The 22,473-nt window shown below is 36.9% G+C and overlaps 1 protein-coding gene across 1 annotated transcript; it reads left to right on the forward strand.

The window, feature by feature from the left end:
* The first annotated feature begins 229 nt into the window (after positions 1-229).
* On the forward strand, positions 230-20,076 carry LOC104672887 (olfactory receptor 8K3). Its single transcript, XM_010376752.2, has 2 exons — positions 230-258; positions 19,115-20,076. Exon 2 carries the CDS (start codon positions 19,138-19,140, stop codon positions 20,074-20,076), a length of 939 nt encoding a protein of 312 aa, XP_010375054.1. The 5' UTR covers positions 230-258; positions 19,115-19,137.
* Positions 20,077-22,473: the final 2,397 nt, after the last annotated feature.

Genomic DNA, 22,473 nt, shown 5'->3' on the forward strand with positions numbered 1-22,473 from the left:
AGTAAGACAAAAATGTCAAGGGCTTTAGAAAAGCACTATACAAACAAGATGTCACATGGGACAGTGTTATATCTAATTGCACAAACTGTAGCCTCCAAGGCTATGCAGCCATAAAAAAGGATGAGTTTGTATCCTTTGTAGGGACATGGATGCAGCTGGAAACCATCATTCTCAGCAAACTATCAGAAGAACAGAAAACCAAACACCGCATGTTCTCACTCATAGGTGGGAAATGAACAATGAGATCCCTTGGACTCGGTAAGGGGAACATCACACACCGGGGCCTATCATGGGGAGGGGGAGGAGGGAGGGATTGCATTGGGAGTTATACCTGATGTAAATGACGAGTTGATGGGTGCAGCACACCAACATGGCACAAGTATACATATGTAACAAACCTGCACGTTATGCACATGTACCCTAGAACTTAAAGTATAATAATAATAATAATAATAATGCAAACACTAATATTTCTAAAAACATTCCAAACATTAAAGAAGTGAGAACATTTTTGAGACTCATTTTATGGAACTGGCATTATGTTGATAACAAAGACAGGCAAAGATACTACAAGAAAAGGAAACCACAGGCAAATATCTTCAATGAACAGATTCCTATTGCTTTCTATCTGTAGTTCCTTAGTTGTGTCGTGTCTGAGACAGCATCAGCTCTTTTGCCCTTGATTTCCCTATGTGCTATATGAAGTCCTCTGCAATGAAATGAGCTTTTCTCTGAAAACACATTGAAAAGTTGTTGCATGATTCCCTCTTCCTCACATGCAAGACACAACCATAACCTCGGACGCACCATGACGGTAGTGAAATATAAGTAGAAAGAAATACGGGCCCTTGAATTACTACATGTAGCAGAGATGCCCAATGTTTAGGAATGCATTTTGGACCTTGCACTAGGGAGAAATAAGCTTTTATTCTTTAAAAACATGCTAGATAGATTGCCAAAATTAATGAATATATCATCTTCTCCATAAAGTGGCATTTTCCATAAACTGGTTTATTTTTAGAAACATATACCCCAGTTTTTTTCAGATCCAATAGTCAACATAAACATCTGAAGATCATTTAGCCATATTTTTAAAAAGCCAACACAAATTGTTTTCTATTAAATAAAAACAATGGTGTGGCTACCAAATGAAGTTTATGTTGCTAACAAATGATAAATAAATGATGTAGCATTATTTAGGCAGCTCTGTATTTGGACATGTAATAACATAAATATACCTTCATAAAAAGAGAAAATAAATTCCTCATGAGGTAATAATATCCATGTCTAGACTATTGCTTTACAGCTGATTTTTCGCTTTCACATTTCTGTATTTTATACCTATATAAAGTCAAAATTCAGTATTAAGATTAATTAAGTAAAGTTGGTAAGACAAATGTCAAGGGCTTTAGAAAAGCACTATACAAACAAGATGTCACATGGGACAGTGTTATATCTAATCGCACAAACTGTAGCCTCCAAGGTAATACTTCAGTGATATTCTCTAGTCTTGAGGTCCTCAAGGTCTTGGGGGCATATATTTGTGACCCAGTTTGGTGCTAGGACTTAGTTTCTAGATGTGACCTTATCTCTGCTATCTATGAGTTTTCTTAATAGATTGGGGAAAAAAGTAACATTTAAAATCTTCAAGGAAATATACTCTCGACACTCCTACTGTTGTTTTCAGGTTTGTTTCTATTAATTAAATACTAAGCGGGAGCATTATTGGAGTTCATTAATTTTAGCAAAAGATCCTTCAGTAAATGAATCACTCAAATGCCTCTGTATTTAGAATTGAAAGTTTATATTTTTTGCCCAAGCCTAGATTCTTATTTAGAATTAGTTTTGCTCTTAGTGTATTTCTAAAGCAATCCCATAACAAAAGATTTTCTTCTGAAATCTTGTACGTTAAGCAGTATTCTTATACCTGGAACTCTTCCTCAAACACTTAAACTCACCTAATAAAGAGGTTAGACAATTATCATCTTTGATCTTTTAAGATTCCTATCTTAATTGTACTCTAAGGTCTCTTCTTAATTTGTCTGGGGTAGATCTCCAATGTAAGTGTTTGGAAATGTATAATCTTCATTTTTGCGTATTCAGTTAAATGGCAAAAGACATTATTAAAAAATTCATTGATGTAGCTTTAAAAATCATGTTATTTACATGTTATTGGTAGATGTATACATGAAACATTTATGAAACATTAAATCATTATGAAAATAAAGGTGACATATGATGTTAGGGTATCTCAGATAACCACTGTTTCCCAGATAACCCTCTTATGAAACTGAAGTAAGCTTTCCTACTCACTAACTTTGCGCTGTTAATATGTGTTGAAATTATATTACCATCTGTGTCAACAATCATAGATGTGTTTACTTTAAATTCAGGCATTCAGTTATTTTTAATTGTGCTCGATGGTATATACATAACATCATTGTCTGATAATATGTATGCCATCTAAGAAAATTAACAAGAAACCTATGGTACAAATCAAACTCATGCTCTCCATTTAATGCTCAGTTTATGAGTAAATACAGTATTTCTCACAGTTGTATTCAATTATCATCATTTATTTTTGTTTATTTGTTTCAGAGCAGCTTCCTAGCCTACACTGCTATACAGATTCTGGTTTATTAGGTTTGGTATTGACCCATAAAATTAAATTTTTCAAGATGCCCTACATTACATGGATTATACTTTGACAAACACTAGCTTGGAAGGCTCTCTCAGACTTACCTAATTAAATTCCTTTTCTAGCTGTGATTGTTTCATTCTCCTTATTTCTTGTTTTTAAAGGGGGCTTATTTTTAATTGACAAGTAAAAACTGTTTATATTCATGGAGTACATAGTGATGTTTCAAAACATAATATGTAGTGACCAGGTCACACATACCTATCATCTCAAACATTCATCATTTCTTTGTGTTGGGAATATTCAATATCCTCTATCTAGCTGTTTGAACCTACACAATAGGTTCAAACCTATTATCTGTTATTGTTAACTACATAATATGTTATTGTTAACTATGGTCATTGTACAGTAGTACAGAACAATAGAACACATTCCTTTTCTCAAGCTGTAATTTTATATCCTTTAACGAATATCTTCTTACTGTTACATAATGAAACAAGACAGATATTTGCATGGGGAAAAGAAAAATAATACGTTTTTCCTAGCAACAGAAACCATCTCTAATATCACCTGTCAAGTTACAGATTTTTAAAAAGTAATAAAATCTATTATAGATGTGCCATATCACTCACTGATAATCAATATTATCAGGTATTAGGACAAAATAAATGGCATACAGTAGTCCCCTATTTTTTATGGTTTTACTTTCTGTTGTTTCAGTTACCCTTGGTCAATCAGTCTAAAAATATTACATGGAAAATTCTAGCAATAGACAATTCAGAGGTTTTAAATTGTGCATTTCCGAGTATTGTTATAATGGCTCCATTTTATTAGTAGTTATTGTTGTTAATCTTTTACCGTATCTCATTTACAAATTAATGTTTATCACAAGTATGTATGTATAGGGAAAAAAGTGTATATTGAGTTTGGTAGTATCTGAAATTGCAGGTATCCTCTGGGAGCTGTAGATTATTTAAAAGATAAGGAGAGACTACAGTAATTCTTTCCCCCACTACGTGTTCAACTTGATAAAACAAAATTTTGAGAGAATTGGGCTATACACGTTCAACCTCAACTTTTCATCTACTCTTTTATTTGTTCAACACAAATTGATTAAACATCTATTAGATGGCAGGCACTATGTTTTGTGTGGGACTACAAATATGAAAATGATATCATTTCTCCTTTCACACTACTTAGAGTTAATTGCCTGTTTCAAGATTCAAATTTTGTTTCAGCTTTTTAATATTCTTATATTTGGTGAACTAATATGTATAGTGATCACAAATAATTGCTATAGGGGCTATTGTTGAAAATATTACAGGAAAAATAGATATTTAATAACGGCTTAACTGAATTTACATTTTCCTACACATGTATTTTGGTTTCTGTCAATCAACTCTGTTTTTATTTTTCATTAACTATTGTATTTTAACTAATGTTAGCTTAATCATAGTGTGAACAGTTAACACTTAAGAAATGTATAGTGATAAAATATTAGCTAAACTACAGACTTACTAAATTTCACCATATTTTTCCACTGAAGTCCTATTTTCTCTTTCAGGATCCAATCCAGGGTGCCACGTTGTGGTTAGTGTCATGTCTCCTTAGTCTATCGGAGTCTGTTCCTGTTCTATATTCTTTTCTTGTCTTTCATAACTGTGATATTTTAGTACTTGTCAAGTATTTTATAGGCTATCCTTCAATTAAACTTTGCCTGATGTTTCCTACTGATTAAATTGAGGTTTTTCATGATTGGGAATAGTTCCTGAGAGTCAATCTGTATACCATTTTCCATTTTCTCACAGGGTATATGTGTTGATAGGTAATACTATTAGTGATACTAAATTTGATCACTTAAAGTAGTGTGTGCTGGATATTTTTACTGTAGAAGTATAATTCTTTCTTTGTATTTGTTAAGTATTTATCGGGGGAAAGCTAATTTAGACTATGTAAATATTCCATGACTACTTTTTTACCATTCATCAATGTTTGTTGCTTATAGCAATTATTACTGTGCAATTTTGGTAGAAATTTACTATTTCCTTTACTCTTTCTATATATTGGAATTCTGTAAGGAAGAGTTATTTCTTCTCTATTTATTTATTCAGTCTTCTATTTAAATCAATACACACTCATAATTATTCTACTTTTTTTTGGGGGGGGGGGACCAAGTCTCGCTCTGTTGCCCAGGCTGGAGTGCAGTGGCACGATCTCGGCTCACTGCAAGTTCCACCTCCCGAGTTCATGCCATTCTCCTGCCTCAGCCTCCCGAGTAGCTGGGACTACAGGCGCCCGCCCCCACGCCCGGCTAATTTTTTGTATTTTTAGTAGAGACAGGGTTTCACCATGTTAGCCAGGATGGTCTCAATCTCCTGACCTCGTGATCTGCCCGCCTCGGCCTCCCAAAGTGCTGGGATTACAGGCGTGAGCCACCGCGCCCAGCCAATTATTTTACTCTTTGTGTTATCTCATACTGACATCATTTATTCTGTTGCTCAAATCGTTCTAGCTTTGCTAATAGAATCACCATCAAATTGGCTCCTGGGCTCTTTGCTCTTTGAACATGTCCCTGTCTTTTAAAATTATTTTTGTCATTGGTGTTTTGTTTTTACTCTTTACACTCTAGCAACACAAAGTGTTCCAGGTCATCTTGTATTTTCCTGGATTCAGCTCTAAAATTAACCACTTCTCCAAGGATTCTTGCTTTTATGAACTACGGCATTTGGAAATCAGGATCTGAACAATATAATACCATTATATGTGTACTTGTATTTTCCCTTTAATAAAGATTCACACGTTTTGAATACTTTTACATTCTCAATATTTTGCAATTACAACTTTTCAGATAAAGACTTTATGCTAAAGTAAAAAATGTTTATATTTGGAAGCCATAATTCTGAATTTGGGTCCGAAAACATCATATGGTTAGTGACCACATGAAAGTTTCTTATGTCATATCGTCAATGTCCATGTTTGCAAAGTGACAATACTATACCTGCTTCATGTGTCTGTGAATATTCAATTACATATTATATATGAAGCATTTAGAATGATACTGAGGATATGATAGGTATTCAATAAATATCTATCCTATATTGGTAATACACGTGACTTTACAATAATCTATTATATTTATACATCCCCATTTATTCAACCATTTTCTCTACTGTTGGGTATGTCCATTAATCATAGTTTTAACTTTGTTTTGTTTTTTTGTTTTTTGAGATGGAGTCTTGCTCTGTCGCCCAGGCTGGAGTACAGTGGCGTGATCTCCGCTCACTGCAGCCTCTGCCTCCCAGGTTCCAGCGATTCTCCTGCCTCAGCCTCCTGGGATTACAGGCGCCCACCACCATGACCAGCTAAATCTGTATTGCTAATAGAGACGGGGTTTCACCATGTTGGCCAGGCGGGTCTCACACTCCTGACCTCAGGTGATCTGCCCGCCTTCGCCTCCCAAAGTGCTGGAATTACAGGCATGAGCCACCGCGTCCGGCCTTTAAAATGTTTTTTAACGCAAAATATGCATGGATTTATTTTCTTCAAATAAAGAAGCACAATTCTGGGACTAAAACTATAACTTCTCACGTCACACTACTGTGAGGCATTTTAGAATGGTTGGACAAATGTTTATTTCTGTGAACATAGTCCCTGACCATCAGTTTCATAGCCTTGCTTACATTCACCATTTATATCTTATCAAGTTCCACATTTAATGGAACTTGATAAATCAAAGATATTGTTTACTTACTATTTATATCACAATCTCTTCAAGTGTTATTGAAAGCCTTATTTAAAAAGAGTAGCTTTTTTATAATTGCAATATAGTTTGAAAAATATCTAATTTATTTTTTTATCTATTTACTTTGCAATGTCAAATATGCAAGTGTGTGATAGGTAAAAAAAACAATTCTATGAAATAATTAACTTCTCAATTTGTTAAACTAATAAAAACTGAGCACTTACTTATGTGACAGTCACTTTCCTAGTGTGTTCGGAATTGGTGAGTTCTTGGTCTCGCTGACTTCAAGAAGGACGCCACAGACCCTCGAGGTCAGTGTTACAGTTCTTAAAGATGGTGTGTCTGGAGTTTGTTCCTTCAGATGTTCAGAGGTGTCCGGGGTTTCTTCCTTCTGGTGGGTTCGTGGTCTCGCTGACTTCAGGAGTGAAGCTGCAGACCTTCGCTGTGTTACAGCTCATAAAGGTGGTGTGTCTGGAGTTGTTCATTCCTTCCCGTGGGTTAGTGGTCTCGCTGGCCTCAGGAGTGAAGCTGCAGACCTCCGCACTGAGTGTTACAGCTCTTAATGGCAGAGCAGACCCAAACAGTGAGCGGTAGTAAAATTCATTATGAAGGGCAAAAAAACACAGCTTCCACACTGTGGAAACAGACCCAAGCAAGTTGGCACTGCAAGCTTGGGGGGGGGGTTGGGGGGGGGGCTTGTATTTATTCCCTTATCTGGTCCCACCCACATCCTACTGATTGGTCCATTTTACAGAGAGCTGATTGGTTCGTTTTACAGAGAGCTGATTGGTCCATTTTGACAAAGAGCTGATTAGTGCGTTTACAATCCTTTATCTAGACACAAAAGTTCTCCAAGTCCCCCACTGATTAACTAGACACAGAGCACTGATTCGTGTATTTACGAACCTTGAGCTAGACACAGAGTGCTGATTGGTGCGTTTACAAAACTTTAGCTAGACAGAAAAGTTCTCCAAGTCCCCACCGGATCCAGAAGCCCAGCTGGCTTCACTTCTCAATGGGACTGGCGGCGGGACTTTGCTGCATCTAGCCTGGGCACTCCAGCAGCCCAGAGGAAGCTCGTCCCCCATCAAGCCCAGCAGGCACCCAGCAAGCCCAGGCCGCGCCAAGTGCGGGGCCCACCAAGCCCACGCCCACCCGGAATCCGCGCCGCCTGCAGCCCCGGCTCCCGCCCACGCCTCACACCTGGCGGCGAGCAGAGGGAGCCGGCTCTGGCCTAGGCCAGCCCCAAAGACGGGGCCCTCATAGCGCAGCGGCGGGCGGAAGGGCTCCTCCAGCTGCCAGAGGGGACGCCAAGGCCGAGGGGTCGCCGAGAGGGAGCGAGGGCTGCTAGCACGTGGTCACTTCTCACTAGTAACCTTGGGAGCATAGTTAAATAAGATAGTCATTTCCTTACAGAAACAAACAGATCAAAAGAGGGGTTGAAAGTGAAAACAAAAAATTGCAATTCGTTTTTATAATGCAATGTGTAAGGATAGAAGAATGGAGGAAGGAGCTCAATTTTCTCAAAGACATTATGAAAATCTTTTGAGAGGTAAAATTCTCTTGAACTCTGAGAATAATTACTATATTGTAGGGAAGATATTCTAAAAATGACAGACATATTGATAAAGGTAGTTTAACAAACTATTTACATTTAAATTTAAATAACATATTCCAATTAAGTTAAATGACATTTTCCAATTAAATTACAATAAACTTTAGTGGTTTTGACTAGGAGATTTCCCACTAGAAGACATTTGGCAATATTTGCAAATATTGTTGATTTTATGATGATGAGGTGATGTGAACAAACATTATTGCTATCTAGAAGGTAGATGTTACTTAAGCTGCAAAATAATCTAATCTTCACAAGACAGCCCTCACAAAGAAATTTACCTAGTCAGAATGTTAATAGTGCCGATTTTGAGAAAGTCTATGTGAACAATTGCTATTTAATATTGTGTGATTAATAATTGTTTTATTGATTTTAATCAGCTCAAGCTGGAGGAGAGTGCTGTTCAAGTCTTCTGTAATACTGCTCTTTTCTTCATTTGCTCTCTTAATTATTAAGACTGATATTAAAATTCCAAGTTAAATTATGTTTTTACCTTTCTTATCTGTCAGTTTTGATGTCAGGTATTCTGGAGCATTTGTCATTAGTACATAAATTTATTTTTTATGCTTACATTTTTTTGTTTGTTCGTTTGTTTGTTTTTTGAGATGAAGTTTTGCTCTTGTTGCCCAGACTGGAAAACAATGGCACGGTCTTGGCTCACTGCAACCTCTGCCTCTCAGTTTCAAGTGATTCTCCTGCCTCAGCCTCCCAAGTAGCTGGGATTACAGGCACGTGCCACCATGCCCAGCTAATTTTTGTATTTTTAGTAGAGACAGGGTTTCACCATGTTGGCCAGGATGGTGTCGCTCTCTTGACCTTGTGATCCGCCAGCCTCGGCCTCCCAAACTGCTGGGATTACAGGCATGAGCCACTGCACCCAGCCTATTTTTACAGTTTTTAACTTTTATTTTAGGTTTAGAGGTGTATGTGAAGGTTTGCTACATAGGTAAATTGCATGCCACTGGGGTTGTGTACAGATTATTTTGTCACCCAAGTAATAAGTATAGCACCTGATTGCTACATTTTAACTCCTCATCCTTCATTCCACCCTCCACTCTCAGGTAATGCCCCAGTGTGTTTTTCCCTTCCTTGTGTCCACATGTACTCAGTGTTTAGCTTCCACTTATAAGTGAGACTATGCGGTATTCAGTTTTCTATTCCTGTGATAATTCACTTAGGATATTGACCTCCAGCTCCATCCATATTGCTGCAAAGGACATAATATCATTCTTTTTTATGGCTATGTAGTATTTAATGGTTTGTATGTACCATATTTTCTTTATGCAGTCTAGCATTGATGGGCATTTAGGTTGATTCCATATCTTTGCTATTGTAAATAGTGGTGCAATGAATATATATATATATAAACACACATATGCCTTTATGGTAGAAAGATTTATATCCTTTTGGGCATATACTCAATAATGGGATTGCTGAGTTGTATTGTGAATATTTAAAGTTTTTTCAGAAATCGCCAAACTGCTTTCAACAATGGCTGAACTAATTCACTTTGCTACAAGCAGTGTATAAGCATTCCTTTTCCTACACAATCTCACTAACATTTGTTAATTTTTGACTTTTAAATAATAGCCATGCTAACTGGTGTGAGATGGTATCTTCTTGTGGTTTTTATTTGTATTTCTCTAATGATGAGTGATGTTGAGTGTTTTTTATGTTTGTTAGCCATGTGTATGTGTTATTTGAAAAGTGCCTGTTCATGTCCTTTGACCACTTTATAGTGGGGTTGTTTTTTGCTTGAAAATTTATTTAAGTTCCTTATAGACTCTGGATATTGACCTTTGTTGGTTGCATAGTTTGTAAATATTTTCTCCCATTCTGTTACAGGTTGTTTGGTTACTCTGCTGAAAGTTTCTTTTGCTGTGCAGAGCTCTTCAGTTTAATTAGGTCCCATTTGTCAATTTTTGTTTTTGTTGCCATTGCTCTTGGCATCTTCATCATAAAATCTCAGTTGGGACGTTGTTGATGTATAGAAATGCCACCATTATCGTACACTTATTTTGTACCCTGAAACTTTGCTGAAGTTGTTTATCAAATCGTTTTGGGGCGGAGACTATGGCATATTCTAGGTATAAAATTATATCTTCTGCAAACATAGATACTTTGACTTCCTGTTTTCCCATTTGGATCTCTGTCATTTCTTTCTCTGCCCCTGATTGCTCTGGCTAGGACTTCCAGTACTAGTTGAATAGGAGTAACGAGAGTGGGCATCCTTGTCCACTTCCAGTTCTCAGGGTGAATGCTTCCAGTTTTTATCCATTCAGTATGATGCTGGTGTGAGATTTTCATTGATGGCTCTTATTATTTTGAGGTGTATTCCTTCAATGCTTAGTTTGTTGAGGATTTTTTAACAGGAAATGATGCTGATTTATCAAAAGTCTTCTGTGGATCTATTGAGATGATTATGGATGGTTTTTTAAAAAATTTTGTCTGTTTATGTGATTTACTTATTTGCATATGTTGAACCACATTGCTTTTTAGGGATAAAACCTACTCAATCATGGTGAATTAGCATTTTGATGTGCTGCTGGATCCAGTTTGCCAGTATTGAGAATTTTTGCATCTACAGTCATCAAAGTTATTGGCCTAAAATTTGTGTGTGTGTGTGTGTGTGTATGTGTGTGTGTGTGTGTGTGTGTGTCTGCCAGGTTTTGAGATCAGAATAATGCTGATCTCATAAAATGAGCTAGAAAGAAGTTTCTCCTATTTATTTATTTATTTATGGAATGGTTTCAGTAGAAATGGTACCGTTCTTCCTTATATTTCTGGTAGAATTTAGCTGGGAGTTTGTCTGTTCCTGGGCTTTTCCAGATTTTTTATTACTGATTCAATTCCTGAACTCATGACTGTTCTGTTCTGGATTTCAGTTTCCTCTGTGTCAATCTTGAAAGGTTGTATGTTTTCTGGAATTTATCAATTTTTTTTCTAGGTTTTCTAGTTTGTGTGCATATTAGATGACTTTAATAGTCTGAAAGTTTTTGTATTTCCGTGGGGTCATTGCCAATGTCCACTTTGTCATTTCAGATTGTGTTTATTTAAGCCTTCTCTTTCTTTTCTGTATTAGTCTATCTGGTGAACTATCTTGTCTATTCTTTTTTTTATTTTATTTATTTTATTTTTTTTTTGAGATGGAGTCTCGCTCTCGCCCGGGCTGGAGTGCAGTGGCCGAATCTCAGCTCACTGCAAGCTCTGCCTCCCGGGTTTACGCCATTCTCCTGCCTCAGCCTCCCCTGTAGCTGGGACTACAGGCGCCCGCCACCTCGCCCGGCTAGTTTTTTGTATTTTTTAGTAGAGACGGGGTTTCACCGTGTTAGCCAGGATGGTCTCGATCTCCTGACCTCGTGATCTGCCCGTCTCGGCCTCCCAAAGTGCTGGGATTACAGGCTTGAGCCACCACGCCCGGCCTATTCTTTTAAATAACTAACTTCTGGATTTGTTGATCTTTTGTATGGCTTTTCATATCTCAATTTAATTCAGACCACCTAATTCTCAATTTAAATCAGAATTCAAAATTCTGATTTTGGTTATTACTTGTCTTCTGTTACTTTTGAGGTTGGTTTGCTTTTGTTTTTCTAGTTCCTCCAAGTGTGATGTTAGATTGTTAATTTGAGATATTTCTAACTTTTTGATTTGGGTGTTTAGAACAGGAAACTTTCCTCTTAACAGTACTTTAGTTGTTTCCCAGATATTGTGATATTGTGATATGTTGTATCTTTGTTCTCATTAGTTTCAATGAATTTCTTGATTTCTCCCTTAATTTCATTGTTTACCCAGAATCCAGACAGCAGATTTTTTAATTTCCACATAATTATATGGTTTTGAATGATTTTCTTAGTATTGATTTCAATTTGTATTGTGCTGTGGTCCAAGAGTATGCCTGGTATAATTTAAGTTTTTTTTTTTTTTAATTTGCTTAGAGTTGTTTTCCCATTTTCCCATCTTCATAATTTTACAAATAGATGTGTTCTCACTGCAGCTCTTAGCAACCTCAGCATAAGATTTTTTTTTCTTTCATCTTTACACCTTTACAAAGATGTAAAGGAAGCACTTTATGCCCTCTCTTTCACATGTCTGAATTGCCAGCATCATGACTATTGCAGTATCAGACATCATTAAGTAAAATAAGGGTTATCTAACACAGTTACTGCTATACTGTGACAGTCATCTGATAACCAATATGGCTACTAAGTGGAACAGACAGGGAAGGTATACACTGTGGATAATTGGACAAAAAATGATTCATGCCCTAGGTAAGATAAAGTGAAAAAGTGTGAGAATTTATTATGCTATATTGAATAACATGTAATTTACAAGGTATGAGTTGTTTGTTTCTGGAAATTCTCTTTAACATTTGTGGAACACAGTTGAATGCAGGTAACTGAAACCACAAAAAGCAAAAAATAGGTATAAAAGGGACTACTGTATATGATGTTTAGGACTGAACAGGCCCTGAGGCACAAGTAAGTTACATGAAGTAGCAGCCCGATGCACATGGTCCCCACTCCTCCTACACTATCTTCTGTCTCCCAGTCTCCACCCATGTCCTTATAGAGAGTTTCTTATGGTCAGTTGACAGAGAAAGAGAAGACTCCAGTCCCGTTTAAAGATAGTTCTGCATCATATGCAGGCACCACCCTGAAAGTGGGCAACTGTAGCACTACAAGCCTTTTCTGGGACATCCCTGGTGGACAGAAGAGAAATACTCTCTCTGGGCACAACGTTGAGCGGTGCACCTGCTTGTGCACCTTGCTTAGAAGGTCATCATGAGAGACCAGACGTGATAATCATGATTATATATGGATTCAGGGGCTGTGGCAAGTGGTGTGGCTAGACAGTAAAAAAACGTGGAGAGGACATGATTGAAAAATTAATGACAAAGAAATGTAGGGAAGAAGTATGACTAGAACTCTCTGAATGAGCAAAAATGGCAAAGATATTGGTGTCCCAGGTGGATGCTCACCAAAAGGTGACCTCAGCAGAGGAAGATTATAATGTTCCGGTCAATAGTATGACACATTCTGTGGATGCTAGTCAGCCTCTTTCCTCAGGCACCCTGTTATCACCCAATGGGCTCAGAAGCAAAGTGGGTATGGTGGCAGGGATGTAGGTTACGTGTGATCTCACAGAAACATGGACTTCGGCTCATGAGGGTCAACCTGGCCATAGTCACTGCTGAGTGTCCAATCTGCCAACAGCGGAGAGTAACACAGAGCCACTAATATGACACCATTACCCAGTGGGAGCAGCCAGCTCCCTGGCAGGAGTTTGGTTACATTGGACTGTTTCCAACATTTAAGAGCAGAATTTTGTTCTTACTGCAATATATACTTACTCTGGGTACAGATTATCCCTCTCTGCAAGCAATTCTGCCAAAACTACCTTCCAAGTTATAGAATGCCTTATGCACCATCATGATATTCCACATGGTATTACATATAATCAAGAAACCCACTTCACAGATAAAGAAGTGCAGCAAAGAGCCCATGATCATGGAATTCACTAGTCTTACTTACCATGCTGCCCATCATCCCAAAGAAACTGGCTTTGAAATTTTAATTACAATCCAGTTACATGGCAATAACTTGAATAGCTGGGGAAAGGTTCCCAAGAAAGCTATATATACTTTGAATTAGTCTCCAGTATATTGCGCTGTTTTTTGCCATAGACTGGATCTAGGAGCCCAGGAATGAAGAGACGGAAATGTGAGTGACACCACTGACTATTAACCCTAGTGACCCACTGTCAAAATTTCTGTTTCCTGCTCCATTGACTTTAAGCTTTATGACCTACCGGTTTTAGTCACAGAGGAATGAATGCTTCCACCTAAAGACATAGCAATAATTCTATTGAACTGGAAGTTAAGACTCTTGCCCAGCCATTTTGAGCTCCTCATGCAACTGCATCAATAGACAAAACAGGAAGTTATCATACTTGATCCTGACTTTCCAGGGTAAATTGGGCTATTACTTCACAGTACAAGGAAGAATAAGCCAGGAATATGAGATATTCCTTAGGACATCTCTTATTAATAAGAAAAACTGTAATAATAATAAAAGGAACACTGTAATAGCCTGAACTAGCCAGAACTACTAAAGGCTCAAACTCTTCAGGAATAAAGGTTTGGGCCACTTCACAAGGAAAAAAAAAAAGCTATGGCCAGCTAAGGTGCTTGCTAAAGACAAAGGGAATACAGTATGGAAAGAAGGAGAAGACAGTTACAAATACCAGCTATAATCATGTGGTCAGTTCAGAAATGAGGGCTGTAATTGTAATGGGAATTCCATCCTAATTTTATTGTAAAGTGTGTGTATTTATTAAGTAAAGATGCTTTATTCCATCTTTATTACCTTATATAAATAAGATATATGGACTTCACATCAGAATTTAAATATTGTTAGTTTTACATTGTAGAATTTTACTCTGAGAAAATCAGGAGACGAGTCAATATCACTCAAAGAATATATTTCCTGTTTGGAATAAGGGATTAGTGAGTTTTTATTTATATGCAAGATAGTTGTGTCATCTAAAGCACAACTATGACCTTGTTATTGTCTATGTTTAGAGAGACTAAGTATCATTTAAGTACATGTTTATGTTTGCCAAGTTGACAAGGGGTGGAGTAATTATGGTTAAACTGTTGACTTAACTAGGCTATATGATGCCCAGATAGCTGGCAAACATTATTTCTGGGTGTGCCTGTGAGGATGCTTCTGGAAGAGACTAGAATTGGTAGACAGAGTAACGATCATCCTCACCAATGTAGGTGGGTATCAGTGCAATCAATCGAGGCCTTGAATAGAACAAAAAGACAGAGGAAGGGTGAGTTCATTCCCTGCTTAAGCTAGGACATCCTTCACTTCCTGCATCAGACATTGACGTCCCAGATTCTAGAGCCTTCTAATTCAGACTATGACCTACACCGTTGGCTCCCCTGGATCCCAATATTTCAAGTTTGAACTGAATCTATACCACTAGCTTTCTTGGAGCTTGCAGAGAAAAAAAATCACAGGAATCCTCAGCCTACATAATTGCATAAAACAATTCATAATAAATCTCTACTTATCTATCTATCTGTCTGTCTATCTATCTATCTATCCATCCATCTATCCATCTATCGCTCATCTAACTATCTCCTCTTGGCTCTCTTTTTCTGGAGAACTCTGATACACTAATGAATAAAAATTGTCTTCTACAACTAATGGACAGCCTCGAAACATTTTGTTACGCTCTCAAATGCTTTAGGAATTATCAACAAATTGCCTGCCATCTCCTCAGGGAGAGTCTCAAAAGATTAAAAAATGCATAAATTGTTCTCACTGTGCCATGTGAGAGACACATGGAGGAGTCAAGACAGAGGCTTCATTACAGGTAAAAAAATAAAAAATAAAAAAGGTAAGAATGTTTCTTTTGGTGCCATATGTTACAGATATCTACAATGCTTCAGTGACATTGGAAAACTGCCACTTTAATTTGATGACATAACCATAGTAAAGTGTGACAATTTCTGATTCATTTCTCCAGGACTTCTGTTATCCAATAATGCCTAAGCAGAAATAACACTGCTCCATTTTTCATAGAATTTTTAACTGTTTTACATGGTTTCACAGGCTGAATGCTCATAAGCATCTTTGAAAGATTATCATGATATTGTTTCTAAAGTATACATTTTACATAAAATATTTTTCTCTAATTGAGGCCAAAACTTGGAGAAAATAAAGCACAATGACAAGGAGATAAATACATTTTTAATGAAAGAATGGAGAAACTGCAACTATTTAGTCAGTCATGTTCATGTCCTTCCAAATACTTGTTATTTAGATGCTCTAGGCTCTTAGACTCCTTAACAATAATTTAACACTGGATAATTATTTAAATAAATGTGTAGATATGATTCTTTTCTCACTTCTTCATGAGACAAAAAGGGGATTTCTATCTTACATTCGAATGTGAAAAGCATTATTAAAAATTATGAGACTTTTTGGGTAATCATAGGCACAGAAAAAAACATTTAAAAATATAAGAAAATAAAATTAGGAGACTGTTATGCACCCAGTTTTAGGGAAAAATACAATTTTCAGAAAGTACTTCAATTTCCACTAAGAGTTGACCAAAGCAGGTATTATTTTCTCAAATATTGTAGCTTTAAAAAATGCCATTGATATTCAACAAAGACAGCAAAGCTATCTGGGTTTTCCACAGAACTCCAAAGATAGTGAGAGGAAGCTCATTTAGATTTCCTTACCTAACAAGAAAACAGGTACTTATCAATGATGATATTATTTTTTTGCCTTTCTGAATTGCCAAACTGTACAAAACAAGCAAACAAAATACAGGATTTATGTTGCTTATCATCGTATGTACTAAAGGTATTTATCTAACTTTTCTACCTACTGCCACGCATTACCATATATCTAATATGAGAAAGGTGTGTTCATTGAGTCAGGGTAGGATAGGAGGAGGTCATAATTTTATTTAAAAAATTAAGTTCAAATAATATGTAATCATCTTCATATTTAATGTAACACAATTGCATGTCTTTATTTTTTCATAGCTCACTCTGAGATTGAGTGTTTCATTGTAAACACTATTCTTTCTTTTCTTTTTTTCAAAAAGCATTGGGGCTTAGAATTTTTTTTAACCAATAATAATTATCTTAGGTTGTCGTGCCCTCCATATCCATCTGTGGGTTATTAAGGGGGATATTTAGATATATATTTATTCAATTTTACATATGTTTATTTGCATTATGTGCTATACCATATTTCCTAGTTTCTGTGGCTTGCATGTCCAGAAAATTTTTAAATAACAGCCAGAAATCCACATGTATCTCATGTTTAGTGTATTTATTTTGTCTCTATGTTACTGTGTAACAAAGTGACTTTTAATCATTTCTTTAATCTATAGTATCCTTTTATCCAAAAAGGAGCTTTTACTTATCTTCATTATACAAACCAATATGAAGGACCATATTTTCTCCCAATTTGTTCAGATTTCCTCAAACTCCCCTAAGATTTTGTATGATAAAACAAACTTAACCTTCACATTCAAGTTAGCATTTCTCAGTTATATTGAGATTAAACTATGGGAAGATTAATGTTTTAATAAAGTTTATATAAAAATAATTTATCTAAAATGTTATTAAATTCGTTGTGAAAAACAGATAAGTAATCCAAAACAATAGCATACCGATTAACCAAGTTTAGTCATGAATTGGGGGAGGGGAGAAGAACTGCCCTAAGTTGCAAGCATTACATCCTACTTGACCTGTAACTCCCCTAGGCATCATTATGGTCCTAACAGAGATGTTAATTCACAGTCAGAATAATGTACATGCACATGTGTATAAAACCTCTTTCAAGTAAGGCATTGTCACAATTAATAACAAGAAGAAAACTCACAATGTACTTGATATTTTAGAACTACTTCTAGACAGCAAAGACACATTGAATCACTTAATCTTCAGTCATCCTTCCCAACAATTCCACAATGACATGCTGGTTCTGGATATAAGAGCAAACAGTTTTGGCCGGGCACGGTGGCTCACGCCTGTAATCCCAGCACTTTGGGAGGCCGAGACAGGCGGATCACGAGGTCAGGAGATCAAGACCATCCTGGCTAACACGGTGAAACCCCGTCTCTACTAAGAAATACAAAAAACTAGCCGGGCAAGGTGGCGGGCGCCTGTAGTCCCAGCTACAGGGGAGGCTGAGGCAGGAGAATGGCGTAAACCTGGGAGGCGGAGCTTGCAGTGAGCTGAGAACCGGCCACTGCACTCCAGCCTGGGCGACAGAGTGAGACTCCATCTCAAAAAAAAAAAAAAAAAAAAAAAAAAAACAGTTTTAGATAACTTACACTATTTGTCTAACATAACCGTTCAAATATGACATAAATTAAGATACAGTGTAGAATATATCTACATCCATATACTTCCTGATTTTTTTGCTTTGTAAATACAAATAATTGCCACTGTCATCTGTTATGCTGCTCTTACTCATATGCCTAATATCTGTCAACTCTATTAAAGTCTCGGCTATACCACCCAAAGAGATACGGGTATTCACAGGATGATGTTTTGAAGCAGGTGGTTTTATGCATTTTTGGAATCTGACAGAAATTTTTTTCATAACTAAAATTGTATTATGTCATAATAGTAATCTATACATATGACCAAACTCTAAAAACATAGTACAATTGTAAATATATCAGGTATCCACAGTATTAACAATATTTTTAACTTTAAAAATTTTCTGGCCGGGCGCGGTGGCTCAAGCCTGTAATCCCAGCACTTTGGGAGGCCGAGACGGGCGGATCACGAGGTCAGGAGATCAAGACCATCCTGGCGAACACGGTGAAACCCCGTCTCTACTAAAAAATACAAAAAAACTAGCCGGGCGTGGTGGCGGGCGCCTGTAGTCCCAGCTACTCGGGAGGCTGAGGCAGGAGAATGGCGTGAACCCGGGAGGCAGAGCTTGCAGTGAGCCGAGATCCGGCCACTGCACTCCAACCTGGGCGACAGAGCGAGACTCCGTCTCAAAAAAAAAAAAAAAAAAAAAAAAAAAAAAAAAAAAAAAATTTTCTTTATATATCTATACATACATGAATATCTGTATCTTTCTCTTTCATATGGTTCTGTTCACCCATTATCTATCCATTATCTATCTATCTATCTATCTATCTATGATCTATGATCTATCATCTATCCATGTATCTCATCGGAATTTCTCAACCTTAGCACTATTGATATTTGGGGTTGGGTATTGCAATGGGCTGAGTATTGATTATAGTAGAATGTTTAGCAGCTTACTGGCTTCTAACCTTTATATGCAACAGTGGCCCACCTCCAAATTGTGATAAATAAAATGTCTCTAGACATTGGAAAATGTTTTCGGGTGAGTAAAATCAAAACCAACTGAAAACTGCTGATCTGTCTTATCTCTTTCTTGAATTATATTTAAACATGTTTTTATCTGTGAGAGGTACATTTGTTTTCAAATGTCGCAAATTGTGAAATTTAGATATATCTTTTGTTAGCTTTGCATACTAAAAATGTTCTCAGGTGATGATAGAGGAAATCTATTAACTATGCTGATGTCTCTATCAGAACAGGTTTTCTGATGAACCTGGATGGAACAACCCAATCTAACAACGGTGAATGAATTCATTCTTACGGGAATCACAAATACCGCTGAGCTGCAGGCACCATTATTTGCATTGTTCCTCATGATCTATGTGATCTCAGTGATGGGCAATTTGGGCATAATCATCCTCACTAAGTTGGACTCCAGGTTGCAAACCCCTATGTACTTTTTTCTCAGACATCTGGCTCTCATGGATCTTGGTTATTCAACAACTGTAGGACCCAAAATGTTAGTAAATTTTGTTGTGGATAAGAATACAATTTCTTATTATTTTTGTGCAACACAGCTAGCTTTCTTTCTTGTGTTCATTGGTAGTGAACTTTTTATTCTCTCAGCGATGTCCTACGACCGCTATGTGGCCATCTGTAACCCTCTGCTATACACAGCAATCATGTCACAAAAGGTATGTCAGGTGCTAGTGGCAATCCCTTATCTCTACTGCACATTCATTTCTCTTCTAGTCACCATAAAGATTTTTACTTTATCCTTCTGTGGCTACAATGTCATTAGTCACTTCTATTGTGACAGTCTTCCCTTGTTACCTTTGCTCTGCTCAAGTACACATGAAATTGAATTGATAATTCTGACGTTCGCAGCTATCGATTTGATTTCATCTCTTCTGATAGTTCTTGTATCTTACCTGCTCATCCTTGTAGCCATTCTCAGGATGAATTCTGATGGCAGACAAAAGGCTTTTTCTACCTGTGGAGCCCACCTGACAGTGGTCATAGTGTTCTACGGGACTTTGCTTTTCATGTACGTGCAGCCCAAGTCCAGTCATTCCTTTGACACTGATAAAGTGGCTTCCATATTTTACACCTTGGTTATTCCCATGTTGAATCCTTTGATCTATAGTTTAAGAAACAAAGATGTAAAATACGCCCTATGGAGGACATGGAATAACTTATTTAATGTTTTTCTTTAAATTATGTATAATATGATTCCTATAAATTAGGTTATGGGCATCAATTTTTGCTCTGTATACTTCCAGAAGACATAACTAGCATAACTGATTCAACATATATTTACATATGTTTAATACATGATAGGCTTTTCTAATTGCTATACATAAAACGGTAGAAATATTTGCCTTCTTTGATCGATAGATGGATTGAATTTACAATAAGTCCATTTTATACAACAGTAGAATATGCACGATGGATACAAAGAAAAAGGAGACAAGGAAAGCTAGTATGCTGGGTGGGAGTAGGAAACAGTGGTCATTAGAGAAGGGAATGACAAGGATTCTAGTGTTTCTACCCGCTTTGGAATAATATTTGCGGTGTGTGTGTTTCTGTTTGTGTGTTTTTGTGTATATAAGCACTTTCCTTCTGTTTTAGCCTTCATACATTTGCTTGTATATTTTGACATTGCATTTAATACTGGTTGTTTACATGATATGTGATGATTTTAAGTCTTACAACTATGCTCAAATAATTACTATTCCAAATATTAGGATTCCACTGTTTCCTTATCAATGCCTTTATTTGTACATGTAAGTCTGTTAACTGAACATACTTTGTAGCTCAATAACTGGTAAATTCTGATTAGCAACTGATTTTGTTTCAGTTAGCCCATTCTGTTTACATAAGTAGATATTATCAATTATGCTAAAGTTCAGAAGACTTCCATGAAAGTCTCAGGTTTAGTCTTTTTCTCTAGTTCTTCTTGCTTAATAACTGCCTTTTTTCATGGATTTCCCCTTATTTATCTAAAAAAGTAATAAACTGTGGTTAAAATTTGTGTTCCAGTTTTTACATCTTTGAGTAAGAGGACCATTCTATGATGAATTAATTTTGTAGTCTCTTTCTCACTGAGTTGACAATCCATAATTTTTGTCAATAAGCACTATATGGAATGTACTATATTTTTATTGACTTCACTGTTTGATTGCATCAATTGACTGTTCTACATGTACAAAGCAAATAAAAGTAATCAAATGCACTACACCATACTGTATCTATCTGCTGGCTGTTACAGATGTCCTTTGACAGTTACAGACCTTCACCATGCAAATGAGGTCTGATCTGTATGCAGTGATATCGTTATGTTGCCTTTTGAACATGATTGCTTTCCTTAACTCCCTACATTTTCTTATGCATTTTGATTTCCTTTATTTTTCTTAATAATCCTAATATTTTATTGAAAGTATCAGAGTCTACAATATTTTCTTAGTTCACCATCATAAGATAAAATCCCATGTGCAGCCAAAGAAACATGAATGAATATATCTCACTGGAATAAATTAAAACATTGCATACCACATTGTCATGTGAGGATAAACATTACCATATTGTTAGTGTACTGAATCTTTAAGATGGTCATAGAAATTACCAGGTAATAATAAGATCTCTCACTTACTATTATAGAGATTCTACATGTCTCAATTTAGCCATCACAACAGTTGTGAGGTAGGTTCTATTAAAAGTTCCATTTTTCAAATGATAGAGCCTAGATACAGTAAGTAAGTTGTCAGAGATCACCAAAGTAGTAAGTATTAGAACCAAGTTTTGTTGTATTTTTGTGTGTTTAAGAGATAGAATCTCCCTTTGTCGGCCAGCTTGGAGTGCAGTGGCATAACCATAGCTCACTGTAGAATTAAATTCCTGCGCTCAAGCAGTCCTCTCACCTCAGCCTCCTAAATAACTGGGACTATAGCCATGAGCCACCAATGCCCGGCCTGTTTTTGTATTTTTCACGGAGATGAGGTTTTGCCATATTGCCCAGGCTGGTATCAAACTCCTGAGCTCAAAGTGATCCGCCCACCTCAGCCTCCCAAAGTGCTGGGACTTACACGTGTGAGCCACCATGCCTGGCTCTATATTGTCACTCTCTCACTATTTTAAGACAGGATCTGGCTCTGTTGCCCAGGCTGGAGTACAGTGGCATGATTTCAGCTCACTGCAACTTCTGCCTCCTGAGTTCAAGCAATTATTATTGTGCCTCAGCCTCCCAAGTAGCTAGGACTACAGGCGTGTGCCACCATGCCCAGCTAATTCTGCATTTTTAGAAAAGGTGGGGATTTGTCACCTTAGCCAGTCTGGGCTTGAACTTCCTAGCCTCAAGTGATCCACCTGCCTCAGCCTCCCAAAGTGCTGGAATTAAGTGTGTGAGTCACTGCACCCGGCCCTATTTTGTCTCTTAATGTCATTTGTGGATCCAGTGTACCACATGGTGATTGCAGTTTATAATACTGAACTTTTTACTTGAAATTTCATGAAAGAGCAGATTGCAAGAGTCTTCACCACACATCCACAAACACACACACACATGCAGGGTGAGCCATGGGTGGTAAAAGATGTGCTAATTAATGTTGTTTTAG

The sequence above is a fragment of the Rhinopithecus roxellana genome, chromosome 15 (genome assembly GCF_007565055.1).
Source record: "Rhinopithecus roxellana isolate Shanxi Qingling chromosome 15, ASM756505v1, whole genome shotgun sequence".
Classification (NCBI taxonomy): domain Eukaryota; kingdom Metazoa; phylum Chordata; class Mammalia; order Primates; family Cercopithecidae; genus Rhinopithecus; species Rhinopithecus roxellana.

Excerpts from the sequence above, each read along its gene's own strand:
- LOC104672887 (XM_010376752.2), top strand. The coding sequence starts at position 19,138 with ATGGAACAACCCAATCTAACAACGGTGAATGAATTCATTCTTACGGGA.